Source organism: Semicossyphus pulcher, unplaced genomic scaffold (assembly GCF_022749685.1).
Source record: "Semicossyphus pulcher isolate SPU_LCO1_2020_fin unplaced genomic scaffold, fSemPul1.0.p SCAF_21, whole genome shotgun sequence".
NCBI classification, from domain to species: Eukaryota; Metazoa; Chordata; class Actinopteri; order Labriformes; family Labridae; genus Semicossyphus; species Semicossyphus pulcher.
This window is the reverse complement of record NW_027211695.1, coordinates 570376-590619: the sequence shown is the minus strand read 5'-3', so window position 1 is coordinate 590619 and position 20244 is coordinate 570376. Positions and strand designations below refer to the sequence as shown.

At 40.2% G+C, this 20244-nt stretch overlaps 3 protein-coding genes across 3 annotated transcripts; 1 reads left to right on the top strand and 2 right to left on the bottom strand.

The window, feature by feature from the left end:
* The first annotated feature begins 78 nt into the window (after positions 1–78).
* slx1b (SLX1 homolog B, structure-specific endonuclease subunit) lies at positions 79–3305 on the top strand. Its single transcript, XM_069672599.1, has 5 exons — positions 79–503; positions 605–656; positions 1789–2103; positions 2451–2666; positions 2859–3305. Exons 1-5 carry the CDS (start codon positions 331–333, stop codon positions 2886–2888), a joined length of 786 nt encoding a protein of 261 aa, XP_069528700.1. The 5' UTR covers positions 79–330; the 3' UTR covers positions 2889–3305.
* Positions 3306–3753: 448 nt separating this feature from the next.
* On the bottom strand, positions 3754–7964 carry LOC138601014 (membrane-spanning 4-domains subfamily A member 4A-like). The gene is made up of 7 exons (XM_069672585.1): positions 7852–7964; positions 7528–7649; positions 7331–7441; positions 7109–7162; positions 6331–6489; positions 5758–5880; positions 3754–4532 (listed from the first exon to the last, which is right to left on the bottom strand). The coding sequence occupies exons 1-7, from the start codon at positions 7856–7858 to the stop codon at positions 4494–4496; spliced, it is 615 nt and encodes a 204-aa protein (XP_069528686.1). The 5' UTR covers positions 7859–7964; the 3' UTR covers positions 3754–4493.
* A 1214-nt stretch (positions 7965–9178) lies between these two features.
* Positions 9179–19753, bottom strand: LOC138600783 (macrosialin-like). The gene is made up of 6 exons (XM_069672285.1): positions 19673–19753; positions 16115–16695; positions 15712–15831; positions 13984–14053; positions 13384–13554; positions 9179–12432 (listed from the first exon to the last, which is right to left on the bottom strand). Exons 1-6 carry the CDS (start codon positions 19719–19721, stop codon positions 12293–12295), a joined length of 1131 nt encoding a protein of 376 aa, XP_069528386.1. The 5' UTR covers positions 19722–19753; the 3' UTR covers positions 9179–12292.
* Positions 19754–20244: the final 491 nt, after the last annotated feature.

Below are 20244 nucleotides of genomic sequence, written 5' to 3'. Positions count from 1 at the left end.
AATCCTTTTGAAACATATTTTATCAGGCAGTTTTGCGGGCTACCAAAACAGTCACTGTTTACATGCTAACTTGAAATACTGTACTTCGAAAGTTAACTGTGGCTAGCTTTTTGCTGAAATGTGTTAAACATCTTTATTAAAGCATCAAGTTATATTCCCGTGAGAATTATGGCTTTACCAGAAGGTTATTTGATGATACTTTACAATGATCTTTTCCTTTGTCGTTTTGGTTAGTGCTTTAGATGCTAGCTAACTGTGCACCAGTTAGCTTACCTTATGGTAGTTTTTATTAGCAAAGGATGCTATATCTAATAAATAAAAAATTGTACAATGGTAGTGGAGGTAGAGAGCTTTTTTGGTGTGTACATGCTGTACTGCATCAATCCAAAATTCAAAGGGCGGATCTACATCGGCTTCACTGTGAACCCTGAGCGCAGGATCGGACAGCACAACGCCGGACGGCACAGAGGGGGAGCAAAGAGGACCAGCGGGAGAGGACCATGGTATCACTTATTACACTACACACTTTGATGTGATGGACAATCTGTGTATTTACATCATTTGTTATATTCTGCATATATTTATTTATTGTTTGTTTGTTCAGGGAGATGGTCCTCATTATACACGGCTTTCCCTCTGATATTGCTGCCCTCAGGGTAAGTAAATATGTGGTTCTCAAGGGACTGGACAATGTTTTGCACCAAAGTTAACTAATATTTAATGTGATGTAACAAGTAATCAATATTAAATTTAAATTTAGGTTCTCTTCGTGTCCAAAAGCCCTGAAACTTTATTTAGTCAAGTGTTGACCAAAGCGCTTTACAGAAAAACAACGAAATCAATATAACAATAATCACATATAAACACTGACAAACTCCTGAGAAAGAGTCATAACAGAAACAACATATGAACAAAAAGCTCCTTATCTCCTGCCAATAACTAAGAACAATGGCACGTTAATCTTGGACCCACAAATGATTTGTGGTTGTGAGATGTGACACCTGGTTTCAGTCCATGCAGTGCTTTAAAAACAAGTTAAAGTATAATTAGAAAAGAGGCAAGTCAGGTGAGATCTGATCTCTGTTCTTGGTACCAGTGAGGAGTCTCACCTCAACGTAAAAGTATTTTTCCTTTGTTGGTATCTCAGGAACCTTCTAACAGCAGTTAGTGAAGCAATTATTCATATTTTTTAATAAGCATTTAAAAAAAATCTCAATAACCCCCTTCAGTTCTCCAAATTATACCTGAAGGCATTAGTAGTCCCATTTGGGAAGCCCTTCTCAGGAGCTTCTTCAGTCAATATTTGAACTACAAAATGAGATAAATGGACGGTTATGGCGGTCGAGAGGACAAAGGAAAGTGAAAATGAGAAACATAACATACATTACATTCTAAAGCAGAAATAATCCTAGAACAGGAATATTATGTCGCCTTCGTTTGTGATTATTAAATCCACTAAATGGAGGAATGGACGTTGGTCCTGATATTAAATCCTGAGTTTAGTTCTGTGAGAGTTGAGAAGCTTTTTGTAACTGCTAATTCTGAATTCTGCATCAATGGGCCAGACTTTATCTGAACTGTCCTAAAGATGTCGGTCTGCCTAAAGAAAGGCATCCATGTGCCCCTGAAAGCCTTTAAAACATAACATGTCCTCTAGTATGCAAATGTAGTCGTGCCGTTTTGTTATCTCTCCCCATTTGTTATTTAACTCTAAACTTAATTCCTGCTGATACTTTAAACTACACCGCTCTTGAAACTATTCTAACATGCGTTTTTCTTCGTTGTCAGTTTGAGTGGGCGTGGCAGCACCCTCACTCCTCGCGCCGTCTCTCCCACGTCTCCCGGCGCTCCAGGAAAGAGTCCAGCCTGCAGTTCCACTGGCGCGTCGTCTCCAACATGCTGCGGGTGGCGCCGTGGAGCAGACTGCCGCTGACGGCCCGCTGGCTCAAACAGGAGTACAGGATGGACTTCGAGCCCAGCCTGCAGCCCCCCCTGCACATTCCCATCGCATTCGGGAGCGTGAGAGCCAAAAAGAAGCAGCTGCCCCCGTCTGAAGGAGAGGATGAGACATCCCGGTGTTTCCTCTGTAGGGGACTCGTCCAGGTGAAGTCTCTTTAGGTGTTTATTTGTTCTGGTGTGTCTTTAGATTTGATGATTCTTTTTAGTAAAGAGAAGAAGAAGACCCTCAGACTGTACCAGTGACCGTATGTAAAGATGGATGCCAGCAGGGGGCGATAGAGAGGCTTTGGCTTCACTTTTGGGGAGCTGTCATGTCGTCCATTCTGTGAGCTGCATATTAAGCAGGAATAATGTCATTATATTTAATGTCACGACTTAAATCAGTCGCTGTCAGAGTTAGCTTGTGATCTCTTCAGTGTGTATAATAAACTAGACCCCCCCGGTCACTTCACACCTGCTGGTTCATTGGTTGTAAATCTTTCCCTCTTCAGGCGTCAGAGAAGCTGAGCTGTTTCCATCCGGCCTGTGGCATGAGCAGTCATGTGATCTGCCTCGCCAAACACTTCCTAAAGTCGGAGCCGTCCCACCTCCTGCCGGTGGAGGGTGAATGTCCGTCCTGCCGTCGCTCCGTGCTGTGGGGGAGTCTCATCCGACACAAACACGGCTGCTTTGGAGACCTGGAGGAGATCGGACCGTCTACGTCGCAGGTGAGTGGCGGGATGTTCAGGTGTGTTTAAATGCTGGAATATTGGACCAATTATGACCTGTGTGCATCTATAAACATCATCATACACTCACACCAAAGGAAACTACATCCACAGTGACCTCCGGAGCCAAAGTTCACAGCAGAAAAATCGATTTTTGACTCTGGTGTGAAAGTTGTTTTTGCTCTCCCACAGAGCCACTGGGCAGACGAGCTGCAGATATGAGGAAGTGAAAACATCCATTTCCTTCCTGATGAACTGAGGAGTCACATGACACTCTTTGGAGACTCATGAACACACGGGAACATGGAGTGTACAGTTCCTTTTTTAAAGCTCTGATCATGATTTTTCCTTTAATGGTTTTATGTGTTAAATATTTGTGGCAAAAGAAACGTTTTCATGTGTCGTGTAATGAATAAAAAAGATAGTTTTGTAATGCGTAATGCTGAATAATGATGTGGAAGACGAGAAGCAGACATTGAACTCATTGTATAAATAAAGGCTGCAGGGTCCTGGTGTTACGCATGCTGCCTAACTGTGGTGTGTTTAATAATTACCCAAATATGACCTCATTAGACATCCGCAGTTCAAGGTATTAATTAAACCTGTGTGACGTCTCTGGTGACGTAAGCTGTGTCCCAATCCAGAGGCTGCATCCTTCCAAGAACGTATCTGAAGGCTGAAGGCGTCACAGCAGCACGTCGAAGGCTGCAGCCCATTTCGAAGGCTCCTTCAGATGCAGCCGACGAATGCGTCCTCCTTTTCCCGGGCCACGACGGATTTAATGGGTGCATCCTTCACGGCCGACGCATCATAAGATTTATTGCGCGCTGATTCAAATGAGACGGCGGACTCTTGATAAACGTTGGTACACAACTTGGTTTCAACTCAGTCGAATAGCTGAGACACAAATGTTAAAAATGGAGAGGCGGCGTTTGGTGACGCAACGATAAGAGCGGAAATCCTCCGTACACCATTTGAGGTCGGCGTTAGCGTCTACTCAGGCGACGAATGACTCATCCTCGGTAGACCGCGTCCTTCCAAGGATGCAGCCCCTGAACTGAGACACAACTAACGTTTCAGATAAAAGTCAAAAAGCTTTTATTTATCAGGCAATAACAACAAACAAGCTGATAACAAACACACATCCCTTTAATTATTAAAGTTTAATGAATACCTGTGAGTGTTGGTTACACAAAAAGCAAGTGAATAAAAGAGCGTTTGAACGACAGAAATTCGATAGAATTTTTATATTTGATTAATGTATCACATTTATATATCGATATCGGCTTATAACCAATATTTTATAAACTCCATCGTGCAGACAAACATGCTTGAGCCAATAAAAACAGGACGACGGATAATTTGGCAACTTAAAAATATGTTAAAACAGGACCCAGGTTTAAAAACACCGTACCTTCCCTTTAATGTCCCCCTGTACATATTTCGGGTGCCTGTCCCTTTAAGTTCTTTCTTAACGCTGCACTCACTATTTTTTTTTACCGCAGACTATTTAAACACAAAAGTGACATCATGACCTTAAAAGGTTTAAAAGTGTTAGCAAACATTAGCATATAAATGCTACACATCCATCAGGCAGAGACCAACGCGAGCATTCAGTCTCCTTGTGTACAGTGATCATTAACAAGGATGAAGGTTAAAAGAAGGCGTGTAGCTGAAAGCAACGGCAGAGCTGAGGATTGTTTGGTGACCCCGTTTCACATTTTTTTTATCATCATTTCATCCATTCTGAGTACAAAATTACTGATTAGTGCAGCTTTAACTTCATGTGGCATTTGATTGTAGCTGTAAATCTGCCTCCTGCGCTCCTCACTGTTGGGCAGGCGGGGCTTGAAGAACGATCACCGGCTGAGAGGGACAAAGAGAAAGAAAGAAAGATTGATAGGTCTGTGAAAAGTTCTTGTTTTTTCTACTGACAGGCTCAGATTGTTATTCTAAAGCCGCTTTCCCACTGGTCTAAAAACCTGCTAACACCCGACTTCTTTGCTTAGTGTGAAAGGTTCCAATCAGCATTCAGACCCGGGTCACATGACTCTGCTGTAGACCCGAGTAATTATCGCCTCGGCTCCGATCAGCATGGATGGGAACAAAACCCGTGTCGACACGCTAAGCTCCGCCCCCTTTCTGGCACGATGCTACGCTCCATCGGTTACTTCTGCGACTCCTCGCCATCTCAGCTACAAACTCCGCCGGTCTCCGTCCGAGCAGCGCTCGAACATCGTTCCACATGTGTCTGCGCCGAGTTTGATAAACAGACTGAATGAGTGACAGATACAATAAAGACCTAACCACCGTAACATCTGCACTGGTTACTAACCCTGTCTCCTGTTTGTGACGTCAGACGGTGACGCAGCAGAAAAGAGACCGACTGGAGGATACTTCACTGGCAATGGGAAAAGAGACAATCGGCATCTATAAGCGGGTCTTCCCGAGTCTGAAAAATCTGTGTCAACGCACTAATTTAGGTGGGAAAGGGGTACATGTGTCTGATAACCTTACAGAAAGGATCTCTACAGAGACAGACCTTTTTGTTACACCACAAACAGACGTTACATCACTCTCTTCAAACACACCAGACTCCACTGACAAAAACAGTGATTTTACCTCACAGAACACAGGAGCTGCTGCTTTGATCTGTGAGTTTATCTCTTATTGTTTGATAATGGTGTTTAAAATGGAAGTTTTAAATCTAACAAACAATTTGTATAATAGCAGGAGCACACCATCTGATGGAGGCAGTGGTTCATCATAAAATCTCATGTTCTGTGAGCTTAAATCAGTGTTTTTATGAATGGAGTCTGGTGTGTGTGCAGAGAGCGATGTAACGTCTGTGTGTGGTTAAAACAATCATCTTCCTCTGTAACAAAAAGGTCTATCTCTGTAGGGATCCTTTCTGTCATGTTGTCACACACTTAGAAGAACAATCTGAGCCTGTCAGTGGAAACAACAAGAACTTTTAGTGACGACCTTTGACCCATCAAGGATTATGTTGCAGCCATTACAGCCTGTTTCACTGCTGCAGGATGAACACATCTACTGTTTGTACTTATTGGTCATTTAAGTGTTTCCTCACCATCTTTGGAGCCGGAGCGCAGCAGTTGACCACCTTGCAGCAGTAAGCAGCCAGAGTTGCAGAGATGGCCAACAGAGCGACCTGAATGAGGACACCTTCAGCGTAAAAGTGGGACTGAGTGTTCTGTAAGAGGGCAGAGATAAATACAACATCAGTGCATGTTCACAGGTTAAATTGCTTCTCTGACCGAGCCTCGAGCTGCAACAATTAAAGTTGTGTTCCACGTTTTGTGTACATGTGAATAAAAGTTTTGTTTTGTTGTTCTGCAAATCTTTTCTGTGAGCACAAAATATTTCTACACCTGCAAAACTTACGCAGTCACAAACTGCATTCACAGATTTAGATACTTGAACGCCATTTTTTTTTCACACGCACACAATCTTTTTGACCTTTCTCTGCCCCCGTACAGAGCCCACTGTCACCCAGAGCAGAAGACTCTACGTGTTGGCCTGCTCTTAATGTGACAGATGTAAAAAGGTAACTGACTGTACGGTCATTGAACATGTTTAACCTCCAACAGGTAAACCACATTAAACTTCCCTTTAGTTTTATAGTGTCTATGTTGTAGCTCACCTCAATCTTATGGCAGGTTTCTCCGAAATGTAGTGAGCCGTTGTCGTAGTGATAGTGCCAGCAGTAATAGTATATCATCTCCATTTTCACCAGACAGCAGACCATGTTGAAGATGGAGGCTCCACAGGCCACGATCTGCATCCCCAAACAGGCTCGGAGCTGAAACACACGGAACAAAAGCAGCACGTTAACAACTTGAAATCATACTTTAGCTTCTACAAGAGATGAAGAGAAGCAGGACCTGATGTTTACATTAAAACAACAAGGTTTAATTTACCAGCTACAGGGTCAGTCCTCAACCAATTAGAGCTGTCATTGTTCTAAGTTCTTAAACAGTCAGACTTGAAATGCCCTGCCCTCGCCCCGGAGGACTAAAGTCCGGTCCCACGCCTACAAACGTTCTAATGTAGAATCTGTAAAGAGAGATTATTGACGGCCTGATGTGATTGTGTTCTTTAACACTCAAACTGTGACGCCTTGTTGTTCTTTAACAAAACAAGATGACATCACAATCACCAGAGTAAGTGGAGCTGACACTGCGCTGTGTGCTCTGCTGCTGACGGTCACTGATGATCTGTTTCCAGTTAAAGGAGCTGCACAGATCCGCACAGGGACCATCGAGGCGCTCAGTGTTCTTGTGTAACTCACCAACTGACGCATCCTTTAGAGGAAGTGCCACAGACTGGGCGCAGGAAGAGTCCAACATGCAACATAGTCCTAACTGTCTCATGGCACACATTTTGAAAACGTCTGCTAGTTTGTGTTTAAAACAACTCACCGTTGGCAGGTGGAGGTTCTGTGCTGCTACAGCCACGCTCCCAGCGATAAGCACCTGTGGAGGAAGCACAGAACACACATCAGGAGGTTCAACAGGTAAGGTCACAAACTGTCTCCCCTCCTCCTCCTGAACTGTGCCTGGATGAACTCTCCGGCTGCTTCCAGCTCCTTGAGGCTGACCAGTGCCCAGTGTGCTGAGCTGTTGGAGTGTGCACGTGCTCACCAGCAGGGAGGAGATGAAGAAAGCTATGTCAGTGCCGAACTGGCTCAGGTCGTTGGCCAGAAACACGGCTACATTGATGATCTGAAAGGCACTCAGGCCGATCTGAGTGACCTGAAACAACAGAGAGAAGACTTGGTGTGAAAATGTTAGAACTCTTTTTAAATAAAGTTTGAAACACACACAGACACACAGCGTACCCCCAGAAACTTAGGCTCAGCCTCCAGGTACTTCTGCTTCCTGTTGACGTCTCTCTGGAAGGAGACTGAGACCAGCGGGCTCTGCGCGGGGCTGACCCCCTCCTGCACCACCGCCTCTTCATCTGAAAACAGTGCATGCGTTACGATGTTTAGCGCGAGCTGCACGAGGGAAACGAGAGGAAGAAGCAGTGCTCGTGCAGCCAAAGTCTACTCTCCAGCTGAGCACAACATCTGGATTTCATCACTCTAAACAAACATAAGTCTTCACGCGCAGATTTTCACCTTTAACAAAGATTTGAGTTTAACAAAGCGTCTTTTTTTTACCTGCCATGCTCACAAAAAGTCCGCTTCAAACCTCAACAGATTTCTTCCCCTTCCCTTATTCGTCTTTTTTGAGGCAGCAGGAAGTTTTGCAACAACTTCTGTGGATCTGTGTGTCCGAGTCCCGCCCAGCAACATGAGTCCATCTGCAGGATCAGCTGTCTGAGAGCCGGGCCCGGATTGGCTGCTTCACTGCCGTTCAGCCCGTCATTTAACGGAGAAAGAGCGGATAAAAAAGATGAATGTAATGTTCCTTAATAACCGCCGCCTGTCTCTTTTCATTAATGTGTAGCTCCCTTTTATTTCACAATAATAAAATATTGATGACCGAATGACAATTATAAAGTATATTGTATTTAAACAGGAAGTACTCTGTAATGTTTATGGGTCTGTAATGAGTCTTTATAGTTTTATTTATTTATTCCTACTTTCATAATAGTTCAAATGTACGTGCATTATGTTTATTATCTAATGTTTTATCGTTACATTATCCACACAGGTGTTACGCTTGCACATGATCCGCGCAGCAGGGTGTGCTTCCACCTGGAAAGAAATGTGGAATATAAATAAAGTCTAATGTGCAGCCTGTGTATGTATTTATGTATTTATGTATGTATAAAATGTAAATCTACAAACATGCCATGTGGCTGTCCGGTTCATATTCATTAAAGGTTAAATTGAAATGATGTATGGAGTCATAGAAGTGCCATAAAAAAGAATAAACTTTTTCTAGAATAAGAAAAATTCTGTGAAGAAATAATGAGGAAAAATAAAGGAATAAAATAATTGAATAAAAATAAATAATGATAAAAAAAATAAAAATAATAGTAATTATTTATATATTTTTTTCAAAAATAAATAATAGAGTGAAATAAATTAAGAAATAAAGAACAAAATAATTTATTTGTTCATAGTTTTTGTCTCTTTATTCCCTCATTTTTATTTACTTATTTATTCTTTTATTTATGCCTTTTTAATTTTTTAAATATTTACTTATTTATGTTTATTTTCTATTTATTTCCAATATTTTATTATTATTATTATTATTTATTTATTTTTGTATTCCTACATTTTTATTTACTAATATGTAATATATATATGGTGTTTGGCAAATAATATAAATAAGTATAATATATAATATATATTTTATTTAATCCTATTTTTATTTCCACATTTATTTTCTTATACTTTACATAATAATCTTCTTTATGGCCCCTATATTACTTTATACTAATTACATTATTAAATCTGAATCATATCAAAATTTAATTTCTTGACGAGAATATTTAGTTATATAAAGATTAAACACAATTCAAAAAACACACGCATGTAGAAACATATCAATCTTTATTGAAACAGGAAGTAAACAAAAGGAAAAAGTGCTCACACACTGATGATAACAGTACACTCAGTAAGGCCCCTCACTTCTTAACTCCACAGCACCGCCTGATGGATGACACCTGTAACAGCAGCTGTGAGCAGCAGGGCTGATCCTTCAATTATTCAGCTGAACTTCTGTACTGCTACTACTCTCTTTAAATCACAGTCACAGATTTAAACACAGGGAGTAGTGGATCACATGTATTTTTAAATGTTTTTGGAAGCACAACTAAAATCCAATGAATTTTATTTGTATTAAAGTTTTTTAACATCTTTAAACTGGCTCATTTAAAACTGAAAACAGCTGCGTCGCTTAAAAGAAACTGGAGCTATGGGTGAAAATGTGCCTTTAGAATTTGGGTGAACTGATCCTTTAACATGACGTCAGTGTGGAGAGATGTCAGTTGCATAGTAGCCACGTCACAGCTAGCTAGCTAACAGTGGCTTGCTAAGTCACTAAAGTTATGGCTACAATAGTTAATTCACTGGCTAACGTGATACATGTTGCTAATTGTTGATTTTCTAATTCATAAAACAATCTCACCACAAGCTTTTCTGAGCTAACGATATTGCTACCAAAATACTTTCTGAGTAGCTTGCCACATCACCAGCTAACGTTATCTGTGATAGTAACTTGTTAAGATTAGCTTTGTTGCTGACCACTGTAAGACATTAGCTATTAGGCTAACAAAGACCATAAAATAGGCTGATAAGGATCTTCAGTATGATTTAAAGCTCGAAACAGCTAATTAATGGGCATTGTGGAGAGATTGATCTGGCTGATAAATTAGCTAAGTTTTTAAATTACTTTATCAGTTAACGTTGTTAAGCAACCACAGCTAGCTGGCTAGCCTCAGCTGTTTGCTTGCTCACATTGGATGTAGCGAAACCCATTCTGAGTGGATATTATTGCCAATTTACTTCTACCTCAGCTAATGTGATCCATGATACAAACATGTATGATGACAAACAGTTTTGATTTTAGATAAACCACCACCACAAGGTTAAATGGCTAAATTTAGCTTTTTCTATTTAGAAGCACTTAGGCCAACATTTATGAGGAGCTCAGCTGATGGAGATCATACAGTGCAATCAAAGCTGCCAGAAAGGCAACTGACTTAACCCTGTGGTGAGATTTATCTGCTCGGTAAATTAGCTAGCTTGCAGTTTGCAAATTAGCCTACCTTATCAGCTAATGAAGCAACCAACGCTAGATCCATGCAGCGTAGCTAGGTTACGTTTAGCTGCTAACTTAGCTTGCTTTGTTGCTAACATTATTGGTAGCAAATCAGATGTGTTAGTTGGCTTGCTTGCTAAGTTACTTCCCCAGCTAACATCATCCATGATACTAACTTTTACATTATGACAAACAGTATCCCAAAGGGTCCCAAAGGGTCATCTGTTTGCTTCTCTGGAGCTTTTCAATCATTCACATGATCTTCTTCAGTAAATCGGAATCATGCTCACTTGTCACTGTTAAAATAAGCTTTGGCTGGGCACTTAAAGACTTTTAGGCTAACATAGCTAATGAAGATCATGCAATATAAATGAAAGCCAACAACAGCTACTAAATGGACCCTGTGGTGGGGTTGTTTTCTTAACAGAATAAAATTTCAGTTTCACTGATCTGTGCCACTCTCTGATTATTTCACTAGAGCCAGGAGACTGTTAGCTATGTGAAAAGATAAGCGAAGCTAGTGCACAGCATCAGCAACAAATACTATACAAGAAGACAAAATCAGTTTGAAGAGCAATCAGTGCAATTATTGTTTACCATACAGAAATAATCCCTATAAAACATCCTTCTTATTTTTAATTTGTGCTGATTAATAATGCTAACTAACTCTAAAATTCTTTAACTTCCCTTTTCTTTGAAAACATTACACCCCAATGCCATAACACATGAGTTTGATTCTTTAACAAGCAAAGGAACATTTATAATCCCAATACAATGAAGACACCTTTAACTGAACTTGCATAGGCTAAGAAAAGGTGTATGTGATGTAGTTTTATGAAGTGAGAGTATAACATTGTGTTAGCCTGATATTTAATATAAAAATAACATAATCGTCATAGTAATGACCACTAATACACCAACCTACCAAAGGGAGAAAATAAACAGAACTGATTCTAATGAGACGTTTTGGTCAGTTTTTATCTAAAAATATGTCAGCTTGTAAAGATGTGTCATTATTAGCATCATCATTTTTAGTGTCCCAGGACAGAAATACTCCTGTAACTTTGTGTCACTATAAAGGAACAGTTCTCACATGACAGGCTGGTGTTTGGCAAATATAAAAGTTAAAAAATGTTGTTTTGTGTTGGCTTTTTATCACCCACATGTACAGAGTCCAGAGTTTGCCACTGGAAAACAAAATGCTGTTGATTATCTTTTTAAAAATGTATTTTTATTTATTTTATTACATTTTTTGGAGAAAGTTTTTAAAATGTACTTTATGTTATTTAATTTATTTGGTTGTTCCTGGTATAGGATTTTGGTTTTCATTTTAAGTTTCAAGGAATCAATAATTATCCTTTTGTTACATACAATTTTTAAAGTTTTTAAATTTAAAATTTCAGTTAAAAAAGCAAAATAAAGTCTGTCTTACACTAACTAACGGCGATGGAGGTAATTGTTAGATTAAATCGATCCCACCTCTGAATGTTGAAGAAGAAGGCTGATGAATTGTGAGAAAGATGAAAGACAAATAAAAATAAGTAAAATGTAAAAATCTATTGATTTTGTGACTTAAAATTCAATTTCAATTCAACATATGAAGACAGAAGATAATTCAATAATACAACTTCTAAACACTAATTTAATTTGCCAATTTACAACAGCATCTAAATGGATTAGTTTATTATTGATTATGATCAGCAACTTACTCCAGTGGCAGACTCTGGCTTCCATACACAGGACAACTAGTTAATACAGCAAATTTGGACAAAAGTTTGGCAGGTTAGGCTTTGGCGGAAGTGCCCTTTAACCCCTGAGAAAGATCACAGCCTCACTTTGGTTTGTGATAGGAGTGACCTCTGGGTGACCTCTGATTGACCTCCTCCCTCACAGAGTCTGGTAGCCATCGGTCCTCCTCCTGCGGCCCAGCAGGTAGGCCAGCACCACGATGACGATGAGCACGAGCAACGTCACTCCAACCGCAACGGCAACACGGTAATCATTCTGGTCAGCAGGACAGGGGTCGGCTGGAAAACACACACACACACACACACACACACACACACACACACACACACACACACATTTACACACGTCAGATTTACTTCTTTTATTTGTATTTACCTGTCAATAATGGACTTGTAATAACTAAACCTGTGATCTAGTATCAATAACACAATAACACAAATATCCAACTACTCCTATCTTCAGTAATTATGTTAAAAAACATAATTTGTTCACATAGATATACATATTTATATACATATTTTATACATATATATATATATATAAATATACTTTACATATTTATAAGTCAGAATGTCACTGAATCAATAAAGTTATCAACCATTAAACTCCATGAAAGTGATAATTTTGCCAAAGAGATGTTTCTTTACTTTGTATCAGTGGCTGCCAATACTGTGATGTAGTCGAGCATTTGAACACTGTCCGTTGTGAAAATGAAACTGAAATGTGATTCTTGGAGAAACGGAGCTCATATCAGTATAATAGCAAAATTTAGCAATTTCATTTAAAACTGAAGGTTGCACTTTCTCTGACTATTTGAAAGTGAAAAGTCTATTTCATATTTAATAATATTTTCACACATTTTTCATTTCATTTGGTCAACATTGATTAAAATGTTTATATAATTTGACTTTAATATTTACCGCCACAGACTTCCATAAGCCTCCGTTAGCATTATTATTTTAACAAATAATTTTTCACTTATTATATAAAAATCCAACACTATAAAAACTGTATTTTTGATATTTTAAACACCTTTGCTGTTAATAATTCTGTACTTTGGCTTGGACATAATTTTGAATGCTTTCACTTGGTACTTTTATGTCCTGCTGGTATTGCAGACAATTGTCTAAAAAGCGCTTCTAACTTACAACAATGGCTGACACATTTGAGACGGCTTTTTGTATTGAAGATACATCCTGGATATATTTAGTCTCCATGGAGACACTTACACAGGCCGAACTCGTTGCTCTTGGTCAGGTTGAAGGCCTGCATCCTGTCCTTATTGACGTCCAGGTACAGTCCATTCCCCATGTACACCGACTGACTCCTGCAGGAGTAGGAGTGTCCGACCTTTGCGGCGAAGAGATGCAGTGACGAGTTGGAGCCACTGAACTTGAATTCTGCAGCAGTGAAACAAAGTAACGCTCAGGTGCATTCAGGACATCATGAGGCTTCACATAAAAACAAATACTGATGTTCAGATATAGAACCAAACTTGTTTGACTGCATTTCACTGAAAGTAGGTTGGCTGTTACCTGCTTAACAGTAATTCACTTGCCTAACAGTAATTCCAAAGATTATTTCTGAACCTATCTGAACACACACACACACACACACACACACACACACACACACACAAACAAGGAAGTAGCTGGCTCTCCAATGCTTCTTGTCTATGTTAATATTTGCCAGCATTGCACAACCCCCACCAGCAGCTGAAATATCAGTGCACATGCAGTGACCCAATTACAGAGTCTAAAGTTTGGTGGATAATACGGCAGCAAATCAGGATGAGAACGTGGAATAGAATGTGACTGTTTACAACTTACGGGTTTTGCTTAAGGGGTAGACCAGGTCAAAGGAAAGAGCGTTAACGTAGACGCTGTTGTTGGCAACGCTCTGAGGACACAAAAGAAAACAGGACAATAATCAAAGTCTGCAACATGGAGCTTCTTAAGTCTTTACTAACCAACAGCACGATAACAAAGGTGGATTATTAGACAACACTCAGGAGGCCTGTCACATGCACAGATCATTCCTGGCAGCCATAGACTTTATATATTTTCCTAATGAGTTTATGGTCTCAATCTCTTCTCTTCTTCTTTAACACAGCAGGATGTTCATTTGGTAAATTATGCTCTTATTTGAGGCAAACAGACCAAAAAGCAGAGAACATTTAGGGCGGGGCTACCTGGGACTGAAAAAACAAAAGTCTTTATCAGCATTACGTTGTCCTGGAAGTCAGTCTGAGCAGACCTCTGTTCATTTTCAATAAGTTCTTTTCTAGCCAAAATTAGCATCCCAATTAATATCACAGTAGCTGTGAATGATGGACGCGTCTTGCTAACTAAGCTAGCAAGCAATTGCAAGCTTTAGCCGAGATCTTATCTTTGCTAACTCCTTGTTTCTGTCCAACTCCAACCTTTTGTCCAAATATTTAAACATAAAGCTGCTGTTTGAAACGGTCATCAACAGGGCGCTGGTTTAGCTCAGTTGGTAGAGCAGGCGGCCCATGTATAGAGGCTACAGGCCTTGATGCACTGATCGCAGGTTCGACTCCCGATCACTTGGTGCATGTCACCCCACTCCCTGTTCAGCTGTCCTATCAAATAAAGGCCCAAAGAATGGTCATCAACAAACCAATGGGTGAAATATGGGAGTGGCTTCCTTGTGATTGACAAGCCGCTACCATAGCGACCTGAACGATGTCTTCTTACATGTTTGGTTTCGCTGAAAGACACTGATTGTTCTTTTGTTGATGTTTTCAGTAGGTCGGTTTTGTTTCCTGTTTAAGCTAACCAACATTTTCCTCCTTATCATTTTCAAAGTTAAATTACGGCTGCTCCTTCAAACCTGTACTCGTGTTAGCTGATAACTAAGGCTTTGCTAACCCCTCACTCCATTCCAGCTCCACCCTACTGGCTCCAAAAAAACTGGATGGCAACGGCCAAAATGGCGAGCTCCAGGCTTTAAGAAGGTAATCCCCACATGTGTGTTGGATGTCAGGATGGCTTAGTCCACTCGTTATGAGCAGTCTAAGATAACAGCCCCAGATCTGACACTGGATTCATGAAGAGTTAACTACGACACAGTCCTAACGTTCAACTGTGGTTAAACAGCATTTGTAAATATGATTAGGGTGAGATTAAATTCACCAGCTTGTGTTTGCTAATGTTATTATACCTAGCTTATGTAAGTAATTTGATGACATGTGATGGCACGCCGGTGTTCATGGTTCATCTGTTAGAGCGTCCCTTGTCATGTTGTTTAAACCACAAAATGAATCACACAGTAGTCGTGGAGTGAGGCACTCTCTCTGTCACATGCTCTTAAAGCGGTCAAGTTAACTTCCCCTTTTCAAGATGATCTCCTGATTGTAGTTTCTATGTGTTTCTATGTGAGTACCGGTCAAACACGAGTCGCGCTCCTAAAGAATGAATTGTTTACTTGTGTCACTCTCAGTAACCAGGTCAAAGATAAGGTCCTAGATAAAGACTGAACTCATTGGACAGCTCTCAGCGTTAAACTTCTATGTCAGAGAAACAAATCAAAAGTACCTTGTTGAACATGAAGGTGATGGAGCCCTCATGGAAGACAAGGGTAAGGTTAGCCTTGGGGTCCTTACACTCTCCCTCCACTTTGGTCATCTTGGGCAGAACCTTGAAGGTCCCATTGTCCTGAAAGATAACAGATGGATTAGGGGGTACCGTTCTTCAGAGGAACACTATCACCTCGTCATGTAGGATAAGCAGTTGTCATATGACACAACACTTATGACCTTGTACAGTCATCATATGCAGCGCAAGGAGGAAATCAAAACTTGTGTCAGGACATTTCTCAATTCCTTAAACATGAGGTGCTGACCACTGCTTTGCTAAAAGCTGAGTCATCGGCTTTTACAGAAAGTTCAATCCCTGTTCAGAGTTTCCACATGGCTTAATAATTCCTTAAAGGCTGTACCTTTGGTGTCACCAATCTGATCTGCAGCTCCATCTGAGCCATCAGGCAAATCACTGTTTTGTTTGTCATCAGGGTGTAGTTTCCGCCAGTCAGGTTGGTGGAGGGGGTTGGTGGAGGAGGACCTGGAGCCTTGGTGGTTGTGGTTGGGGCCTTGGTTGGGGCCTTGGTTGTTGTTGTTTTGGGCTTGGTTGTTGTTGTATTGGGCTTGATTGTTGTTTTGGGCTTGATTGTTGTTGTTTTGGGCTTGATTGTTGTTGTTTTGGGCTTGGTTGTTGTTGTTTTGGGCTTGATTGTTGTTGTTTTGGGCTTGATTGTTGTTGTTTTGGGCTTGGTTGTTGTTGTTTTGGGCTTGGTTGTTGTTGTATTGGGCTTGATTGTTGTTGTTTTGGGCTTGGTTGTTGTTGTTGTATTGGGCTTGATTGTTGTTGTTTTGGGCTTGATTGTTGTTGTTTTGGGCTTGGTTGTTGTTGTAGTGGGCTTGATTGTTGTGGTCAGGGCCTTGGTTGTTGAATCAAAGCCAAACGCAGGGACGACAGTTGCAGAAGGATTGGATTCCTCTTCATCTTCGGCCAATGACAGTGCTTCAGTCAAAAGACAAAGGGAGACACAAATGAACATGCAAACTTTAACCACTTCCCAACCTATTAAAGAGCAGGACTTTTACAAACCAATAAACGTCCATTACATTCAAGCTCTTGCCAAGTGAGTTCACAGAATGCTGATCAAGCTTATCCCCACCAGCTACACCTCTCTGTATTCGGCTGTAAACTGGACCTAACATTCCTGCCTTGGTGCTCCAGTCCTGTTTGTTTTATCTCTACCTGTAATGATTGGTGAGCTGCATATGAAGCAATCTCAGTGACAAAGAAGGCTAGAAAAACCTAAGAAGGGTCAAAGGAAAGTATTTGATGCTCCGATAAAAAAGAAACTTAGGTTGGGAGAACTGTTTACAGTAATACAAGGAAACACTTAACAAGAAGCAACAACACGGAGAACCAAAGGTGTAGCTTGGCCTTCAGGAGAGTGCTGAAAGAACACGCATGGACAGGCTTTGTATGGTTACTGTAGCCAAAAGTTGCCCAACTCAGTGTAAGTGGTGATTTTGGGAGCAGAAGAAGAAGCTGACATAATCCTTCATTTAGAGTTGAGCCATCTGATAAAAGTCAAATATCTTTCAGCTCTGTTTTGGTCTCCACCAGCTCCTGACGAAGAACGCTTGCCTCTTAAGCTGCCGGACGTTCTTCACCAGCTAGCTGCTAACTGGATCTTTCTGCTGTTTGATGCTTGGTTAATAGTGTGCAGGGGGGTGATTACATGTTTCTTAAACCAATGCAGAACTACATTCAACCTGATCCTATAGAAGTCTATGAGAATCTGGTCCTCCTTCTCTCGCTTCTGTGGCGTCATGGTGGCTGAATCCACACAGTCCACAAAGAGCTAAGGAGCTGTGGCGGGTTGGGTGTGGGGCTTGTGGTCACATAAAGACATGTCTTCTACTGTTAGAGTGAAACATTGTTATTATTAATTTATGTCAGTTAAAACGGTTGACCTTTGAACTGTGAGCAGTTTAGGCTTTAAACAGTTCAATGATCAGACTTTCATGTTGATCAGCTGTCGGCCATGTTGAAGCTCACAGGTCATGACACACATTTATGACACTGTACTGTGTTTTCAGTGCACAGCTTATCTGCTGTTTCTCTAGCTGCTTATTCAAGTGGCCCATTTTAGGATTCAGATAGAGCAGGTGACTCAGCCGTAATAAAAGTGTCAGGTTACCACGGTTACGTTGCTGACCGTGTTCAGCTTTAGTCAAACGGATGGATCGGGAATTTTAAAAAAGTAAATACAAACAATGATCTCCGGTCAGTGCTCCGCACTGAAGGGGATTTTGAGTATTTTTAAATATGAGCCCTATTTCTACATGTTTAAGTTTTGGAATAGCTCCAGTAGATGGCCCCAGCCGTCACTTATAAAGCTGGCTGTTGTAACTGCAATGTAATCCTTGTAGTTCTTGTTTATGGTTCAATAAAGTTCAGATTATCTTTCTTAGTGTCCGGCATCGTTACAGGGAGGATCCCTACAGAGACAGAGCCTTTCGTTAAAGAGGAACAGCCTTTTTTAAATCATTCACATCGCTCTTTTTAAAAGCACCAGACTCCACTGTCACTTCACCTCACATAAACAAGGAGTTGTTAGTTTATTGCTGCCTCAACCGGTTATATACTTTGTTATTGTGTGATGTTGGCAATCCAAATTCCTAAGTAGCAGATCCAGCCAAATACTTGAACACAGACAAACTAAACGATCGAGTCATCGTAGGACCATCACTTCTGTCCTAGGCTATGGTAAATCCCTGTTTTTATGAATGGAGTCTGGTGTGTGTGCAGAGAGCGATGTAACGTCTGTGTGTGGTTAAAACAATCATCTTCCTCTGTAACAAAAAGGTCTATCTCTGTAGGGATCCTTTCTGTCATGTTGTCACACACTTAGAATAACAACCTGAGCCTGTCAGTGGAAACAACAAGAACTTTTAGAGGACGACCTTTGATCAGCCCAGTTGCCCCCAAGGATTACTTGCATTAAGCTGTAATGCACCATAATTCTACTGAAGCAATTCAAAATCTCTTTGTGCCTTTTAGTCATTTAGTCCCCAAAATATGTACAAAACAGTTTACAAATACCAAAATAATCCATAATTAAACCACCACAGCTGATATCTGGCATAAATCTTATATGATCTATTTTAGAGTTAGTTATGTGTCTTGATTGAGTCTTAGTTTATTGCCTAAGTAACCAACCTTCCAATTATTTAACACAGAAAAAAGCCAAGACAGACTTCAAAGGCTTAAAATCTAAAATCTAAATATTCACTTTAAGGCTGCACAATATTATTGAAATCACAAAATGGACAAGTCCAACATCCCAATTACAAAAGCTGTAATTATCTGATTTCACACAACAGTTATAATAATGTACTGTGGTTGTGCTCGGATGCCCTGACCTACAATGTTTTGAAACCCACATAAATGTCTAATTAATATGATTAAAATGTTGTTTTTTCAGTCAAACTGTGACAGGAGAATACATTTTAACGCATTCTTAATAACTCAAAATAATCGCGATTTTTACCCGTATCGTCGAGCCTACAATCACTGCTGCTTTTAACACGTTAGCGCGCAAGTTGCAGATTCATCCTGTCGCTTAGAAAAACATCTGTCTTCTGCCAGCAGACATGTGACTCAGACCTGCAACAAGGTCGGAAGACTGCGGAAATTTTCTGTTCCCTAAACAATCCAGGAAGTCACACAGAGGTTTCAGTAAAACGCGTTAGGTCTGATTTAAACACCCACTGAAGAAAACATGCAGAATGATTGATAAAACATAAAGACTATAAAGACATATTATCATTTACAACATCCTAGTTTTGACATTTCCGTGAAGCAACACAATTCTGCGGTGTGATAAAAACTTTAATGTACAGACCTGAATGAAAGTGTTAAAAAGACCTTCAGCCTATTCTAATGTTTTACTTTGAGTCTGACAAAATAAAAGTCTTACCTGAGAGAGCACAGAAGGCTACAAACACGAACACAGCAGTCCCCTTCATGCTGACAGGTTGTCTCTGCTCAACTTCTTCTGACTCGGGTTCAATGTGAGACAACAGCGCTGCGTCCGCGCTGATAAACAAACAGCTGAGTCAAGTTTACCTCGGCACAGAACATGACCGGAAGTCAGAGTAAAAAGTAAAAGTCTGATCGTCAAAGAAAAACATTACGGGGGTGAAATTTAGTCTTTTGATGATTTATTTCAAGTTATTGACGTGATTATGACGTCGAATCAGAATAATCAGAATCAGAAATACTTTGTTAACTCTCGGAGGAAATTGGGTCATGTTACAGTTGCTCCAATTTAAAATATAAATAATAAAATAAAGGACATATAAGAAATACATTTTATTTGCACTGTTGCATGTACAGAAACAAATGTAGAAATAAGATGGTTTAGTTGAGTGAAATATTATTGGATACAAATGAATGTTTTCAGGGAGGTTTTCTGAACCTCTTTGTGATGAATAGAAACTCTAGATTGTAATATTAAAACGTTTGAAAAAGGCTTTATGAAGGAATTTA